Source organism: Octopus sinensis, linkage group LG10 (genome assembly GCF_006345805.1).
Source record: "Octopus sinensis linkage group LG10, ASM634580v1, whole genome shotgun sequence".
Classification (NCBI taxonomy): Eukaryota; Metazoa; Mollusca; class Cephalopoda; order Octopoda; family Octopodidae; genus Octopus; species Octopus sinensis.
This window is the reverse complement of record NC_043006.1, coordinates 27,962,442-27,981,907: the sequence shown is the minus strand read 5'-3', so window position 1 is coordinate 27,981,907 and position 19,466 is coordinate 27,962,442. Positions and strand designations below refer to the sequence as shown.

General features: G+C 35.6%; 1 protein-coding gene across 1 annotated transcript in view; it reads right to left on the bottom strand.

Moving 5' to 3' along the window:
* LOC115216400 (cyclic AMP-responsive element-binding protein 3-like protein 2) overlaps positions 1 to 19,466 on the bottom strand; it is a 38,352-nt gene that overhangs the window by 7,037 nt on the left and 11,849 nt on the right. Inside the window, exons 2-5 of the mRNA XM_029785705.2 lie at positions 10,919 to 11,411; positions 4,499 to 4,674; positions 2,171 to 2,305; positions 591 to 718 (exon numbers count right to left, since the gene is read on the bottom strand). Coding sequence (XP_029641565.1) covers positions 591 to 718; positions 2,171 to 2,305; positions 4,499 to 4,674; positions 10,919 to 11,411 — 932 coding nt within the window. The remainder of the gene's footprint in view (positions 1 to 590; positions 719 to 2,170; positions 2,306 to 4,498; positions 4,675 to 10,918; positions 11,412 to 19,466) is intronic.

The following is a 19,466-nucleotide window of genomic DNA, read 5'->3' as shown; positions in this document are numbered from 1 at the left end:
TTCTTCATGTTCCACCATTAATAACAATTCATTTCATAACTCTTGAAGTTTCTAAATGTTAATGATGTAAGCAATACACAATTCTTGTTGCTAAGAACAAAGCTTCTAAAATGGATGGCAAAAATTTGAAGGGTTACTTTGATGTAATTGTAGAACATAAATCATATTTACAGAAAATATGGGTTCAAGTCCTAAGGGCAACGTTCCATGGGGATTTTAACCCAATATTCTTCATACTGTTATATAGTTTTATGTACTTTTAGTTCCACTGTTACAAACGATTTACATTAAATAATGTAGTCCAAGATTAACTGTTCCTGGTAATATATGAACTTTGTTCATGAAGGCTGATTTGGGCGAAATGTGAATGATTTCTAAGTCAGAAAACACTGGTATAAAAGTTGTAATTATTTTATTGATCCTGGAAGATTTGAAAGGCAAAAGAAAAAAGGTCTGACCTCAATTTGTAAAGGGACATAGCTAAGTACTGCAAGACTATGCACCAATTCTTCCCTCCTGCATTCCTATATGAATAAATAACAGTAACAAGAAACCAAAACTATGTTTATTCAGATCAAGTTATAACTTACATATTCTGTTTCTCCAAGTTCATAATCTTTTTGTGTAATTGTTGGTTTTCAACTGTGCAAAATTTAACTCGTTTTTCTAATCCATCAACATATTCTTGACGACGTTTTCGACTCTCTTTTGCAGAAATCTATAAACAGACAATTATAAAACCAGGTTATAACCTATTGCCAACTTTTAGTAGAATTCTATTTTTAAGACAAACAAAATTGTGAAGACAATATATTATTAGGTGATCTAATTGAAACCAGTTTTTTTTTTGTGTCCTCATCATTGTCATCATTTAACCTTCCCTTTGCCATATTTGCAAGGGACATATTTTCTACAATTGGATGCCCTTCTTGTTGCCAGCCTGCCCTCACTTGTTCCCAAGCAAGGTAATATTTCCCATGGCCAGACACATTTTCCATGGAAGACAGGAAACAAACAATATTACTTGTATGACAGCGATGTCTAGAGAGGGGTACACATTCACACACAGATATATATATATATATATATACACACACACATACACAATGGGCTCCTTTCAGTTTCCATCCACCAAATCTCCACACAAGTAGAAAAACATTTGGCCTGGCAGTGGAAGCAAACTTCTTAACCTCTCAGCCATATATGTGCCTATAATACAACCCTGCCCACACCTAAACAAAAATTTAAAAGATTTCACTTTCCATTATTCAGTATAATAGTCATATACCTCTTCAAACTGTGGAGGTAGAAGTCCATTATGGTCAAGACGCAGGAGTTCTGGGTTCAGTCCCAATGTGTGACATCTTGGGCAAATGTCTTCTGCTATAGCCTTGGGCTGACCAAAGCCTTGTGAGTAGATTTGATAGACTGAAACTGAAAGAAGTACATCATATATATATATTTGCGTGTGTATGTTTTGTCTGTACCACCTCCATTGCTTGACAACCAATTTTGGTGTGTTTATGTCCCATGTAACTTAGCGGTTCAGCAAAAGAGACCAGCAGAATAAGTACTAGGCTAACAAAGAATAAGTCCTAGGGTCAATTTGTTCGCCTAAAGGTGGCGCATCAGCATGGACACAGTCAAATGACTGAAACAAGTATAAGAATAAAAGAATGTATGTATATATATATATAATCAAAATAAGCAACAAGGATATCCAAGGAAGTGTAGTACAATTGTTTCATGCTACTTCATTTTATTAAACACTGTAAGTATTACATCAGTTTATAAACAATTGTACTACACTACCTTGGATATCCTTGTTGCTTATTTTGATTATAATCACCCCATTTGATTTATATGGATAATACCATACCAAATTCTGGTGCCTTTAACTTAAGTACCATATTCATCTGAATCTAAATTTTGCTGAACTTACATATATATATATATATATATATATACACACATACAATGGGCCTCCACACAGTTTCCATCTACTAAATTCACTCACAAAGCATTGGTCAATCCAGGGCTACAGAAGACACTTGTCTAAGGTGTCGTGCAGCAGGGTTGAACCTGAAATCACGTGGTTGCAAAGTGAGCTTCTTAACAATGCTATGCCATTTTGTAAAGTAAAATATGAAAGAACTAAAAAACAACAAACCTTATTTCTTATTTTCCTTCTTACAGATTTTAATGCACGTTCTTCTTCTTTTGTAAGTGGCATGTTGGTTGGTAAGACATAGCCTTCACGAGTTAATAATGTCTTTTCTTCATCCGTTAAAATTATTGGCAGTTTCTAAGATTAAAGAAAGTGTATAGTAATTTAAGATTAACATTTTAATTAGTTTATTGTTTAAAACACACACACACACATACACACACACACACAAACTTGGCTTTTAAGGTCTATTCTCAAACATGTCTCTCATTTTGTCAGTTACTTTCTCAGTGACTTACTCTCATTCACAGTGACAACTACTCCCTATCTTTATCGTAATTCACATCATTTAAGTACATATATGCACATCTAGACATGCAACTATATGCTTGAGAATGCACACAAAATAAAGCATACAAATCTGTACATGCATTGACTCCAAATACTTTGCATATATACACATACATGCAAAAATACCCTGTTGATGTTGAAATTCCAATGAAGGAGCCTTGGATCTAGGTTAGAAACTGGCTCTTCCTCTATTGGCAAGAAATCTTGACATATAACTGAATAATGACACACACACGCACACACACACACACATATATATATATATATATATAATAACAAAATAATAGATAAAACATATGCATATATACATACATATATGTACGTACCTACATCTATATGTATATATACATGCATGTATGGGTACAGGACACCCAAAAAAACGTTAAACACAATGAGAAACGAAAACATAAACACAAAACCAAGGAAATGGACATTTTTCTTAAACAACGAAAAAAAAGAGAGTACAAGACATACAACACAAAAGAATATTCCCCTTCTTCAGCCGCCTCTGTTTCATCTACTCCGTGTTTCGAAGGTAAAGGCGAGACACGACTCCGTTGAAACAGTCCTTCCCGCAAAAGCAAATTAAATAAAATTTGAGACAGTAAAAACAATACAAAATATAAACAGTAAAAGACAGGACAAGGAGAATAACAGTAACATGAACATTGAGGGCTGTTAAGCCAGAACGAATGAGAAAATATTTTGAACGCTTTGAGGATGGCGAGAGAGACAGGGAAAGCCGTCCACACTTGAAGGAAGCCAGGTCAGAAAGACAGTAGTAGCCTTATACACACCTGGTGTAGCTCCTAGGAAGTATGCAAGTTTTCCCACCAAATAGATTCTAAAACCTTCTTGGTCAACAGTTATTTAAAGGTGAGAAAATTCAACTTAGAGCAAAGTTACACCAGCCATAAATAAGTCGCCCAGTGCTGATTGGCCAAACCATATTCACACAGGCATTAATAACTTTTATGGTGACTCTTCTTTGTATGAAACATATATTAGGTAATGACTCTTGACTGGGAAAATCATACATATGCAGTTCTCATTCTAACATGTCAAACATGCAAATGCAATTCTCTCTTTAACAAGTCAAAAAGAAAGGCAAAACACCTACAAATAGTAAATAATTCTACTTTTATATTTATAGAAAAATTAATTATAAATATGATGTACAATTGGGGCCTTTTGTAATACAATTCAATTAATCCAACCAATAATCTTTTCTACTATAGGCACAAAGCCAGAAATATTTGTTGGGGGGGGGGATAGTCAATTACATCAATTCTAGTGCTTGACTGGTACTTATGTTATCATCTCCAAAAAGATGAAAGGCAAAGTCAACCTCAGAGGAATTTGAACTCAGAAGGTAAAGCTAGGAAAAATGCCAGTTCCAGCTCAATGCTTCTATCGTCATCACCACTATTTTAACATTCACTTTTCTACACCTGCGTGGGTCAGATGGAATTTTGTTGAGGCAGATTTTTTATGGCTGAATGCCCTTCCAATCACCAACCCTTACCTGTTTCCAAATAAGCTATAATGTTTTCCCATAACCAGACACGTCGCAGAATATAGGAAATGAAGGACACCACTTGCATGAGGGTGAAACTTGCTTACAAATATGAAGCAATGTCAAGGAAAGGGGATAGTAACACACACACATAGGCTTCTTTCAGTTTCTGTCTACCAAATCCACTCACAATGCTTTAGTTGATCCAGAGCAATAGCAGAAAACACTTGCCCAAAATGCTTCACAGTACAACTGAACCCAAACCTATACGGTTGAGAAGCAAAATTCTCACCACACAGTCATGCCTGCACCTTTAGCTATAATAATTTTAAACATATGGGTCATAGCTAGAAAGCCTTTTATCATAGGTATGCTTAAACAAGGCTGACTTGAGGCAACAACAACACACACACCCTTTCTGCCCTATAATAATAGCCATTCATTCAGTAAAAAGAAGTACTCACATTATTTTTAGCTGTTAATGATGACTGAGAATCATGTTTAATGGTGTATGACAGAGAATCTGACGTTTTTTCTGAAGGTAAACGAATAACTTTGATTGTCTGCGTAGGTTCAGTGCTAACGACATTATCGTTAAGCACCCAGGCATTGTTAGTTGAGATGCTTTCACCACCAGAACCTTTATAAAACAGTTAAGAAAAAAAAGAACATTTTTCAAAAGTTTATATATAATTTATACATCATCATCATCATCATCGTTTAACATCCGTTTTCCAAGCTAGCATGGGTTGAGAAAGAAAAACACAAGTTGATAAATGAAACAGTCCTGTATAAACTAACTTTAAAAAATGAATAAAGTAAATATAAGTTAGTGTGCTGTAAGGAAAAAAAAAAGGAGAGATTAGGCATTTCAAGTGGGACCCTTCCTCAGAAAAGTAAAAAATAATTACTACACTAAACTATATATAGTCAATAACAGTAATAATTTCTCTTCTCCTATGAACCCAAACTACCTTATTCTACTTTGCGAACAATTGGATAACAATTGTAAAATAGCAACAAGCTTGCAGCAAATACAGTCCATGACTGAGATTATATTCACACTTTCATTTTACTTATATATCTTTCTTGGAAAAGGTATTTAATTTCATAACTTCTATTTTTATACACTGTATAGTCAAAAGGTTTAATCACGAGTTGGCAAGATCTTAACTACTTAACTATTTTAATGTAGTTGATTACATGATATTTGGTTATTTCTATTTCAGCAAGCCCTGTTCAATAAAAGGGAGATTCAAGAAGAAAAGAACAACAACAAATAAATGACCTCTTTTTGATTCATGATCAACATCCTCTCTAAGCCAGAAAAGCCAATATACCAAGTCATGAATGAAATGAGTAATAAGTGAGATGACTAAAAGAACCTTCGGCCAGTAGGTAGCACCAGTAGTTGGTATACTTTACATATAAGCTTTCAAATTTCATGCAAATGATTCATTTTAATAACAACAAAAAACACATTTGTTAGTGCAACTTCACTGACAGAGGTAGTGTCTTTGAGTGTCAGAGCATGCACTGGACACTGTGTGGTTATACATACAACCCATATTGCTCTGTTATGCATGCAACAAGTACTGTATGGCAATGTAAGCAACAAATATTGCATGACTATATATATCATCATCATCATCATTTAACGTCCGCTTTCCATGCTAGCATGGGTTAGACGATTTGACTGAGGTCTGGCGAACCAGACTCCAATCTGATCTGGCAGAGTTTCTACAGCTGGATGCCCTTCCTAACACCAACCACTCTGAGAGTGTAGTGGGTGCTTTTACGTGCCACCGGCACGGGGGCCAGTTTGATGGTACTGGCAACGGCCACGCCCAAATGGTGCTTTTTATGTGCCACCTGCACAGGAGCCAGTTCAGCGGCACTGGCGACAACCTCACTCGAATGTTTCACGTGCGACCGGCACAAAGGCCAGCTTGTTGCTCTGGCAACAATCTCACTCGTATGGTACTCTTAGCGCTCATATATATATATATATGACAAATATTGCGTGACTTGTGTGCAACACAGGTACTGCATAGCTAAGTAAGCAACAGGCACTGCATGGGTTCACATGCAATGAGTACTACATAGCTGTGTGCAACAGGTAGAGCATTGCTATACAAAACACAGGAACTCCATGGTTGTGTATGTAATAGGTTAAAGTGTGGCTGTTTATGTATTGCTTGGCTGTGTATTCGACAAGTACTACATGGCCATGTATACAACAGGTACTGCATTGTTATTTATGAAACAAGCAGAGCATGGCAATGAGTGCAACAGGTACTGTTTGGCTGTTTATGTACTGCTTGTATGTGAATGCACACATCTCAGAGGAGAGTTTTTATTCCATCTTTCGTAGGAAATGAATAAAAAGTTTTTTAAATTCTATCCCAAATTTTACAGCTGTAATTATATATGCATGTGAGAGAGAGAGGGGGAGAGAGGGGGAGAGAGGGGGGGGGAGAGAGAGAGAGAGAGAGAGAGAGAGAGAGAGAGAGAGAGAGAGAGAGAGAGAGAGAGAGAGAGAGAGAGAGAGCATTTAGCTAATATTTTCTGTAATACTGACTTAGAAATAAGTTTAGCAAGATGTAATAGGTGTTTACATTAATAAAATATATTTCATAAACACAAACACAGAGTAAATGTCTTATTGTCAATACTAAAACATAATTATAAGACAAAATTTAGTTTCATACAAACATAAAAACAAGAAATGATTCATTTCTTAAGAAGTAATAACAAGAAATAAACATGGTAATTATAACAAGAAAAAATGTTATTATATTATGATTATAAATATCTAGTTTAACCCTTTAACATTCAGGTTACTCTGTCAAATGAAATTCTTATTTATTATCCTGCATGCATAAGCAAAAACAGAGTATTGTAATCACTCAATTCAGTTCAATTTAAAAGCATGGGTAAGCAATGCATGGTAAGCCACACTACAATTTGCAAAAAATTTATCTGTGTGCAGGGTACGCATTGCCCCTATAATGCCTTTTTTTCATTCACATTGTTTTCAATTAATCTTACATCATTTTGTAGTTTTGCAATTTCAATGATGTGATTGTTTATTTGTAGAATGACATTGTAGGGTAGGTATGAAAGACCAGATCTGGTAGCTTTGAACATAAAAAAGGTAGAATATTTGAACCTGAAAAGGCAGGTTTAAATGAACTGCAAAACAAGGAAATCATTCTACTTTTGTTGCTAAACAAAACGACAAAAATAGTTTTTATAAAATAAATACGTCGGCGGCAGCGTTTAATGTCCGTTTTCCATGCTAGCATAGGCTGGACGGTTTGACCAGGGTATGGATGCCAGGAGGCTGCACCAGGCTCCAGTTTGATCTGGCACTGTTTCTACAGCTGGATGCCCTTCCTAACGCCAACCACTCGGTGAGTGTAGTGGGTGCTTTTTACGTGCCAGGGGAGGCTGGCAGCGGCCACGATTGGTTGGTGTTTTTTACGTGCCACTGGCACAGAAGCCATTCAAGGCGGCGAAACCTACGACAGACTGGTATCCGGGGAATGTTGTGATAAGGATCACTTATATACCATGGAAACATCCTATATGTATACACATTGAAGTAGGCTAAATTTTACGAAATGAATTTACATTTATGCATGCCACAAACCACTTGACTATAAAGAATAAAACCGGTTTTGTATCAGTCAGGAAGAATGAATAAAGCAGACCTAATTATTTTGCTCAATGACAGAGTCAGATTTTTATTTTTTGCCATAGTTTATAGCTTTAACCTCACAACCACATAACCATTGAAGTGAGCTCCTTGATATATATATATATATATACTGAGCACACAGTTATTGCTGGATCATATTTATATAATACTTATATAATAATATGTATAATATGTGAAACACTCAGCAACTAACACCTGTTGCTAATGCACAGAAACAATTGTTGTGATGTGGATTAAAGTCTGTTCATTCTATTTCCTTGAATTATATATTAAGATGAATTCTGCATACACTAATGGATTTCCGCATCTATGTCCAATAAAAGGAGTCTTCCTGCTGTATGATAGCATATGGTAGCTGATAACTGTAGAAGAGCTTTGAAATGCACATTATAAGGTTATTAACTGGATGATATTAAATATATATGTAGAAGGTTGAAAAAGAACACACGAGTTGATATATAAGGAAAAAAAGTCAAGGTAGAAAATGCTAAAATAATTTTGTAAAAAAACATTTCAGTACCGGTTTCAGTCATTGAGACTTCTTCAATTGTAAGTATGAAAAACAATAAAATTTTGGAAAAATTAAAAGTAAAGTTTTTTAAAAGAACATTTGCATAGTATTCAAATACAAGGGGCATTTTCCTTGTTTCTACCTGTCTCTGTCTCTCTTGTTTACTCTTGTGGGTTCAAGGTCAATGTGAATTCTTAGCAGGGAAGAAGGAGAAGAAAAAGAAGTTATGGATTATAGCAGTGATTAGGACTGTTTTTGAATAAATTCTTGGGAATCTCGAGTGTATCATTTTTAATATTTGCATGTGTGTTTGTGTTATTCTAAGGCCGTGGTGGATATGTTGTTTGTTGTAGATGTGTTCATAAGGGATCTGTATTTTGTAATAAAGAGAGTCTCTTTACTAATTCGTTGGCTACAGGTTGTATCATCCCTGAATTGGTAGAGGGGAAAGATTTTGAAGCTTGGATTTTTGTTATTGGTGCAAATGTCAATGTGTTGGCTGAATGCTACTTTTCCTTATCATCATCACAATTTAACATCTGTTTTTATGTTGGCATGGGCGAACCAGAGAACTGAGCTGGCAAACCAGAGCTGATGAACAAGAGAACCATGCCAACCTCTACTGTCTGTTTAAGTATAGTTCATATAACTTAAGGGATGTAGTACTGAAGAAGATGGCTTTGTAGCAGGTGTTGAGAGGTTAGAGTATGACAGAGAGATAGAAACAAGTCTTGGTGTAGTTTTTTTTTTATTGAAATTAAAACTAAGAATTTGTCTGGTAACTTGAGTTTCATGCCACTGCAATCTTCAGGCAAGAACTGTTACTTGTCAGAACTGACAATGTATTTTAGATCTTTTGGTGTAGTGCTTGTGCTCGTTCACTGGTTAGTTTTTGTGTTTACTGGTTGCAGGTTCAGTCCCATTGCATGGCACTTTGGGCAAGTATTTTCTATTATAGCTCCAGATCAGCCAAAGCATTGTAAGACAGAAACTAAAGAAACTTATGTATGTATGTATGTGTGTGTGTGTGTGTGTGTGTATGTATGTATGTATGTATGTATGTATGTATGCATGCATGCATGTATGTAAGCATGTATGTATGTATGTATGTACATGTGTGTGTGTGTGTGTGTGTGTGCACACATATGGGTGTGTTACTGTATCCTTGCTTTGATTTTCCGTGATAGTTGTAAATGAGTGCCACCGTATTGCAATCATGTACAACCTATATGATGATGTTTTTCATAGCCCAATGTGTTTTCACACATTTTATCTGTGAAGAAAATTTTCTTCCATGACTATTTCCACAGCACAAGGTCTTTCCATGTCCAAATGTACACAAATGTGTCAAATATCTCAGGCAAGGGTTAAAGACATCCATGGCATCATCAACCACGTCTATCTCACCAGAGGCTCAGTAAAAGCTATAACTAGATCAACCACATCTATTTCACCAGTCTTTAAAAAGAGGATGAGAATGACAAAAATGTGCTTGTACACTTGTCTTTTGAAAGTGTGTAATGTATTCACTGAGATGGTTCAAATTGAATCTTCCAGAAACATTCTATGCATTGCAGCTGAAATATAGGTGTATGTAGAAGTACATTTTATTGAGAAGTCTTGTGGCTGGAACAAACTGCCTGCGTCAGTTGTTGACTGCCATGACACTGCATCCTTTAAGGCCCTCATGCTTTCCGAAATCCGCCGAAACTACACCTGATTATACATACACTTTAAATGAGTTGTAGTGCACCTGAGCACTGTACACAATGTTTTTTATTATTATTATTATTATAATCCAGAGAACTTTCAACTTTCATTAGGACTGAGTTACATTGACTGTAATTAAAATAACACTCAAACAACATACACTAAACTAGTTAGAAACTATAGTCATACTATTCAGTTGTTTGTTGTTGTTGTTGTTGTTGTCGTGGTGGTGGTAGTAGTAGTAGTAGTAGTAGTAGTAGTAGTAGTAGTAGTAGGAGCAGCAGCAGTAGCCGGTTGGTTTTACTTTCTAAACTTTGCCAACAGCCTCTTGCTGTGCTGCTTTCTAACAGCTCAGTTGCACATTGGTAATGGTTAGAGGGTAATGATTAGCAACTATTGTTAGTATAATACTAAATGAATAATGACAGCTGATGATTGTCAACAGGTGTAACACATTACAAATATCCATAGTAAACTAGTGCATTCTGCCTGTCAAAATTAACGTCTGTTTTAATTGTATGTGTTTTTACTTTTCATTTGCTCTAGGTTGTTCAATTTGTGCATTTATTTTTTAATATTTTCATCACTGTGGCACAGTAATTAGGGTGTTGCATTTGTGATCATAAGATTGTGGTTTCAATTCCCAGACCAAGTGGTGCATTGTGTTCTTGAGCAAAACACTTCCATTTTATATTACTTTAGTCTATTCAGCTGAAAATGAGTTCCAACAATAAAGTTAACCGTATGACAGACTGGCATTCTATTCAGTGGGGAATGTTGTAACTTCAATTACTTCAATTACTTATACATCATGGAAACCAGATTAAGCTATGGCCTTATGAGTTCTAGAATACAATAACATTAATTGCAATCAGTATTTTTTTTTTAAATTTGTTTTAAGAAATATTTTATTGGAAATATTTTGAAATGTGAACTTACCTAATTCTATGGATAATCCTAAATTACTGATGTCATTCAAGTTTATATTGCTGTAGCTCTGAGAGAATGAGTCTTTGCTTTCTGGGTTTGCAAGCTCTGCATCTAACTCCTCTTCATTTTCTTCCTTCTCCTCTTCCTCTCCTTCTGCAGCAATGCTAATGTAAGAAGAGGGACTGAGTTCTTCACTCTCCACTGACTGTGGAACTGGTGATGAGCATGATTTTTGAGAGATGCTGCAGTCACTAGAAGATGGTGAACGCTGTACATAGTCATGGTCAGAGTAGATGGCTTCTGTGATTTCCTGGTTTGTCTGCATCTCAATTTCTTTAGATGTGATGGTTGTGGCCAATGGAATAGGAGAGAGAGAACATGAATCTGGTGATGAGTCATCTAGATTACTGGAGACTGCTGGAATGGCAATCTCCATTATTTCACTGAACAGATCTTCAAACTCTGTATCAAATGTTAAATTGTCATTGATATCCAAAGTAGGCTAGAAAGATATAAAATGGAAAAGATAAGTAACATGTATAAAAATACAGGATGTATTTGCTATTCAATACAAATATCGGAGATGTACTTGCATAGCAAGTGATTTGATCTGAGATCGTGTGCTGAAACGAAAACAATTGCAGCGTGGAAGCCATTTAAGAAACACACAAAAGCCGTTCAATTCACTTCAACATTTAAGTTTAATTTGTCAAAATATTTTCGTCGCTTGAAGACCGCGACCTGTTCAAGCACGGATTTTTGTCAGTGAACAGGTCGCTGTCTTAAAGCGACGAAAATATTTTGACAAATTAAACTTAAATGTTGAAGTGAATTGAACGGCTTTTGTGTGTTTCTTAAATGGCTTACAAACACCTTCCACGCTGCAATACAAATATCATTTTACAGTTATTATTTAGAACAGCTTGATTGTAAGGATGTTAAAAATGAGAGCATTCAGTACACAAATACAAATTGGTAGGTATATATTTTGGAAATTCTCTTCAATGAAATTAGAAGAAAAGGTATAAACAACGTCATTAAAAATATAGTTTGCACATCATCATCATCATCATCTAATGTTCATATTCCATGCTGACATGGTTGGACAGTTTGACAGAATCCAATGGTTTCAATGTCTTCATCATGTCCAATGTTTGCTTTGGCATAGTTTTACAGCTGGATGTTTTTTCCTAACATCAACCATTTTACAGAGTTTACTGGGTGATTTTTCTTTGTGCCACCAGCACTAGTGATGTTACCACACAGCTTGCAAGATTATGTGTCTCAAGGGAGGAGCTCTATGCTCAACAAGTTACATTCTTTTTGATAAGTTAGTAAAATGGTGAGGTCCTTTGAGATTAAGATTAATGTGGGCAGGGAGGAAATTCTAAAGGGATGCAGATCTAGTGAGGTGGTTGGATAAAAAGTTTAGTAAGGGATAAGTTAGCAGGGACGACAGGATGGAGAATGGAAACAAGTCAGATATGTTACCAGATGGCTATGAGTGGAAGTGGTATGCAGTTAGGATATTCAGAGGAGCAGGGGTTGTTGTAGCTGCAGTAGAAGATGGAGGGAGAGGATGCAACACATGCTTTAGCTAGTTGTTAAAACATGTTGGTATGTGATAGTAACATTCCAAAGAGGTATGGCAGATAAAGGTGAACTGAGACAAGAAAATTAAGTGTCCCACACAAATAATAACAAAATATCTACAGTCTTGTTGAAGTGAAGATCCAATCATTCCATTTGTGCTAATAGTTGTATAACCAATTAACAAGATTAAGTCATAGCCCAACTAATAAGGAAGAGAGTATGCTTAGATGCGATGCAGTTCGGTTTCGTGCCAGGTAGAAGCACCACTGATGCTATATTCCTGGTACAACAACTGCAGGAGAAATACCTAGCCAAAGATAAACCCCTATACTTGGCTTTTGTTGACTTGGAGAAAGCCTTTGACAAGGTCCCCCAATCACTTATCTGGTGGGCAATGCAGAAACTGGGGATTGATGAGTGGTTAATAAGAGCTGTACAGGGATGCCATTAGTAAGTTAAGGGTCAGGAATGAGTATAGTGAAGAATTCGGGGTAGAAGTAGGGGATCACCAAGGATCAGACCTCAGCACTCCCCCTTATTCATCATAGTCCTCCAGGCAATAACAGAAGAATTCAAGACAGGTTGCCCCTGGGAGCTCCTCTATGCCGATGACCTTGTTCTCATAGCAGAATCACAACCAGAACTAGAGAAGAAATTTCAGGTGTGGAAGCAGGGTTTAGAATCAATGGGCCTTAGAGTCAATGCTGCAAAAACCAAAGTCCTAGTAAGTTGCAAGGCGAACACATCACAAACCCCTTCAGGTAGATGGCCCTGCTAGATCTGCAGAAAAGGCGTAGGTAAAAACTCCATAAGATGTACTCAATGTAAGCTATGGATGCATAAGAGATGCAGTGCAGCAACATCAAAGGATGGTTAACCGGGAAGATAGCTTTTGTGTGCGGCAGATGCACAGGGACAAAAAACACCGCAGATGCTCAGCAAACTTTGTGAAGGTTTCCATAAAGAGATTTTGTCACAAAAGGCCAGAGCTCTTCCACTCGAGTCACTGATACCTGTACCTGGAAAGTGCATCAGGCCACAATTCCATCCTGGTTATAAACTGTTTGATAAAGATGGACATCAAAACTGTCCCTCACTCTCCCTACAGTTCCATTCAACTTTTGGTTGTGCCCCAAGCTGAAGGAGAACCTCAGGAGCAGTCATTTTGAAGACATTGAGAAAATGAAGGTGACAAGGGTCCTGGACACCTTCACTTTGGAGGACTTCCATGGGAAATTCATAAAGTGGATGGAGTACTATAACAAGTGCACTGAGGTCAGAGAATCCTTTTTTAAAAGAAATTTGAACTTAATTTCTCTCCTGAAAAGTCTCAAAACTTCTGGAATGCACCTTGTGCACTGTAAACCATTGAAAAAAACAAATCAAAATCTTTTTACCACTTTATCCTGAAATATTTAATTGCATGCTGTGATCCATGACAATATAAAGAGAAAATTTTTTGTTATGCTTTATGAGAAAAATGAGAAGCAGGGTGTGACATGTTTTATCTGACAATGAAGGTGTGTATATATATGTATGTACTTATGTATATTTACATGCACACACCCATATTCATTTATGAACACACCCTTACATCAAGAGTTCTACTATTTAATTGTAATGACTAAGAAGATAGAATACCATACACTGAATTTATGAGTTATGAATAGTGTATTGTATCATATTTACAATGACACAACATTACTTTTTCCAGTTTACCTACTTGAAATGTTGCATACAGAGTAGGTCAACATAATTTAGAGAGCTTGAACTGACTGAATAATCATGGAGTATTTAAGATGCTGGAAATTGCATTTTAAAAATTACAAAAGTAGTAAAGAAGGTTGGGAGAATGGCTGTGTAATCAAAAGATTGGGTAACATGACACATTTAATTAAAGGACAATGTTCAGAACATAAGAGACACCTTAACCAGTTAAAGATGAGACATACAGAAGAACAAAGAGAGTAATACCAAGGGAAGTCTTCTATGATATGTTTGAAGTGTGCCAGCACCGAGAGATATAGAATTAGCTTCAGAAAATGAAAACAGACTGAATATCGGGAAGTAATACCTAAATGTAAAAGATATCAAATTAAAAAACAAAAAAAGTAAGACTAACAAGAGTGCTCAGTACAACAGAAAGAAAAAGTGGTGTGTGCAATGAACAATACTACCTTGAAAGTTGGGCAACAATTAAGACACAACAGCTAAAAAAAAAATAAAGGAGAGGTGCTGGAAAGAAGAAAAAATAAAAGAAATTCCACTTTCTCACAGTAGTCAAAATCTCAAAAGGAGAGATGTAATGAGAGTTACAATGCCTCCTTGTGAGAGATGGACTGATCCGAGTAAAGTATAGATAGTAACAATCTGAGTGAGTTCAGAGTTCAGAGTTGAGTGAAGTTTATGTTAGTTCGCAGTGAAGTCAGAAGGTGTCAGTTGGTTAGTTCACAAGGAATATTGATTGTTGATTCGTAAAGAGATTTGTTAGTTCATTACAATGTTTTTACTGCTGTCTGGTTATCTTATTTATTGTATGTAACAAATTACATTACAACTCAGAATCACAAATCAGAAGTTCAAATTTTACCATAGTCATTATCACTAGGCAAGGCATATAACTGTACATACATCAGTTTGCTTGACTTAGAGTGGTTTCCATTTTTGCAATAATGCATTTAACAGTACCAGAAGGTCATATGTCTGACTTGCATTGATATAAACCATCTCACTAATACTACCATGTGAAAATGGGTATCAAGCTGCATATAAAACTAAGAAGACATGTAACTGTTCAGACCTGTATTTAATAACGAAGAAGATAAAAATGCTTTAGGCAAGGCTTATAACTGCTAATCTCTAGAAAGTAATACACACCTTGCATTAAACAATACTATATGTACCAAAAGAAAGAGATAAAGAAAAATTTAGATCAGTAAATTATTTTACTGAAAAATAAATTTATTCTGTTTTGGGTGAGGTCATCAAACCAAACTCATCGAAGAATGAAGAGAAGAAAAGATTTTTTTTAATTATTATTACATATGTGTGAGATAAAAAGTGATATATGGTGACAGTGAAAGGTAGCATTGGTTGGGGAAATCTAAAGACATTGCAAAAAGGTATGCAGTCAGATCTGAGAATGATGAGCCTCAAAGATTTCTTAGAATCAAGAGAAGTAGCTATATACTGTTCTTCAAACCTGTCCAACTCACGCCAGAATACACAGTAAAACACACTGAAATGATGATAATGATGATGATGATATTTCATAAAACTAACAGTTATAGGTAAGTTCTGGTTGAAGAATTTGTAATTTCTATATAATAACAGTTGATATAAATGTTGGTTGGTTGATTTCTCCCATCACACTTTACATTGTAAAGAAAGTGGGGGAGAGAGAGTAAAAGATGAGATTGAGGATGAGTGCATGAGGCTTGGTGATAGGCAATGAATAAAAGCCACACACACACACACAACAAGAGAGAAAGAATCAAAGAGGAGGATGAAATGACAGTGTGTAGTCATGGGTGGAGTTATACAAATAAATAAATTTGTTTTATCTAACAGGTAACAGATATTTTTCTTTTGAAAATTAGTATTCATTTCATCATTCTGTATGAGCACCAACCAATTTGATAAAAGTTAAATAATAATAATTGTATGTATACTATATTTCCTGATATTACCCATTGTGTCAAAAGTATACTTCCAAAGTTACCTTTTATATGACAGTTAACATTTTAGTTTCTATTTTAGTAGCATTGAGTTATTTCCTAGGCAGTCAAGTTGTAAATACACTACCCTGGAGAAATGTAGATACTGTTCTATGCTATGGATGTAAGTGGTGGCGGCGGCAGCACTAAATATTTGAGTTGTGTTCTGTTATTTTACAGTGTTTAGCTTCAATTCTTCTATAAACTCCTGAAGGAGAAATAGATATTACCTCAAACAGAACTAATCTACCAATGACTAACATGTCTGATTAGGAGAGATCAGGCAATAGCATGAGATAAATAAATTATTGATCGGTTGGCTTTTGATGTGGACATTGAGCGACTTTGAGAAAATAATAATAATAATAATAATTAACATCAATAATGATTGTTTACTTTTTTGTTTTTTCTTTTTCTCACTGTCTTCCCCTTGTTCGCTATCACATGAGTTTGTAAAGGAACAATCTGGTGTGTTTATTGGAATGGCCTACCAATGTGTACAGTGCATTCGTCTGCCCTAGGTGTCAAGAAGACACCCTGGCAAGAAATGGAAACAGAATTGAAAGAAGATGATAGTGAAAATGATAATAATAATAACAAGCACTAACACTGGTATAGTGTAAGTTACATCAGTGCTTAATGGGTGTTAATAGGCTAATATTTGCTAGAAAGGAGACAACTTAGAAAAAAAGCAGAAGGTCATAGACAGTAAGAAGATTAATTTACAAATAATAATAATAAACAAACATGTCTTAGCAAAATGTTGATAAGCCAGGCTCAAAATAGGGTCAATCAATAATTGATTCTTTCAGAAATAATTCCCTGCATTGTTTGCTGTGTCACAGTAGTGAGGAAGAAGGTAAAGAAAGAAGGAGAGGGAGAGAAAGCAAGAGGAGACAAAGAAAGTAAGGCCATAACATGAATCAAGTTTTGCTATCAGTGAGGCTATCAAGTGTAGCAAGAGATAACCATGTCCCATCATGAACAGAAGGGCAAAAATATCTTAAATATATATGTGTATATATATATATATATATATATATATTATATATATATATATATATTATTATTATTATTATAATCAAGGATAAAATCTATATAGGATTTTATCAAGTAGCTAGCATGTAAAACCTTTTGGGTATAAATAAATACAGAGTATATAATTTTTTATAATAATTATAATAGGGGCAAACTACATGGTAGAGCTACATGCCAGATGTCAAATGACTCTAAAACTATTTATCACATAGACACCAGCTGAAAGCAAGGGAAATGAACGAAAAAGATTTTTTTAATATATTCTTTTATTCATTTCAGTCATTTGACTGTGGCCATGCTGGAGCACTGCTTTTAGTCGAACAAGTCGACCCCAGGAATTATTCTTTGTAAGCCGAGTACTTACCTCATCGGTCACTTTTGGTAAACTACCAAGTTACGGGGACCTAAACACACCAACATTGGTTGTCAAGCAATGGTGAGGGGACAAACACATGCACACATATATACGATGGGCTTCTTTCAGTTTCCATCTACCAAATCCACTCACAAGGTTTTAGTAAAAGACACTTGCCCAAGTTGCTACACAGTGGGACTGAACGTGGAACCATGTGGTTCGGAAGAAAGCTTCTTACCACACACATATATATAAATATATGTGTGTGTGTGTGTGTGTAATATGTAATATATATAATATTATATATACATCGTCATTTAACATCCATCTTCCATGCAGGCATGTAATGCATAGCTCAGTAGGATCCAATGAGCTGGAGGAATGTGTTGAGCTTCAATGTCCATTTTAGCATGGTTTGTATGGCTGGATGCCCTTTCTAAGGCCATCACTTTGCGGAGTGTACTGGGTGCCTTTTTCCATGACGCTAGAAGTAGCGAGGTTGTCAAGTAACTCACAAGGTAAAGAAAAGACACCACAATTGGTTGAGGTTATAGTAGAGAGGGGGGGGGGTGGCATTACACCAGATGTTGAGAAGCTAAAGTATGATAGAGGAATAGGTATAGGTATAGGTGTTAAAATTCCTTGAATGCTTCTAATGGAACAGGCAGAACTATTTTGATGAATCTAATTTTGGCAAAACTAAAAGTACCTGTGCAGCACCATGTAAAAGCACCCAGCACACTCTGTTAAGTGGTTGGCATGAGGAAGGGCATCCAGCTGTAGAAACCATGCCAAATCAGACTGGAGCCTGGTGCAGCTCCCCAGCTTGCCAGCTCTAGTAACACCATTCAACCCATGTCAGCATGAACAATGGATGTTAAATGATGATGATGATGATGATATATGTATGTATATGTGTATACACACACACGCGCGCGCATAAAACTATATATATTTACCCTTCAGGCAAATGCCTTACTTGACATGTAGGAATGGTGTGAACAGGAATTCAGTGTACTCATTGCAAGCTATGGAAACACAAGAGGTTACAAAAAAAATTTTAATTTTTTTTCTAATTTATACATATATATATATATATATGTATACACACACACACAATGGTTTTCCACACTGTTTCTGTCTACCAAATTCTCTCACATGGCAGTGGTCATGGTTGACCCGGAGCTATAGCATAAGATACTTGCCCAAGGTGCCACGGAACAGGACTGAACCCTAAACTACACAGTTGTAAAATGAGGTTCTTAATCAATCATACCTTTACCTATTAAAAAATAGTAAATAAGAAAACAATATAGTTATGAATTTTCTCATTTTATGTTGTGGTCAGATCTCTAAGTGAAAGCATTTCAATAAGCTTTGCTGGCTTTCTTGTGATCCAAATATGTCAGCTAGAGTAGACAGTGAAAACAAACTCCACTTTGTGCGTAGCTGATGACCAATACTGCTAATTATCATGGACTTCCTAATAAAACATTCAAATGAATTCATGCTATAAAATCTGTTTAATTTCCTGAATACTGCCGTTTTCTGTCATGTAATCCCTATTGTCAGCTGTCATTAACTGAAGCTATAGTTACAATAAAAACGCCAGGTTACTTTAATAGCATCCAAAAATAACAAGAATTACATTTTTGTTTTTTATAAATTCATTTTCAAGACTTTATTTGCTGTGTAAAAATTTACAACTTCAGACTATTTGTAAATGTTTCTTCTTGGAGATGTCCTTATCATTTTCAAATAGATCGAGATACATCTTCTCATTAGAAAATGAAAAAATACTTTGATTTAATATTTACAGAAAATCATATAATGTATCAATCATCTACAAGATGAT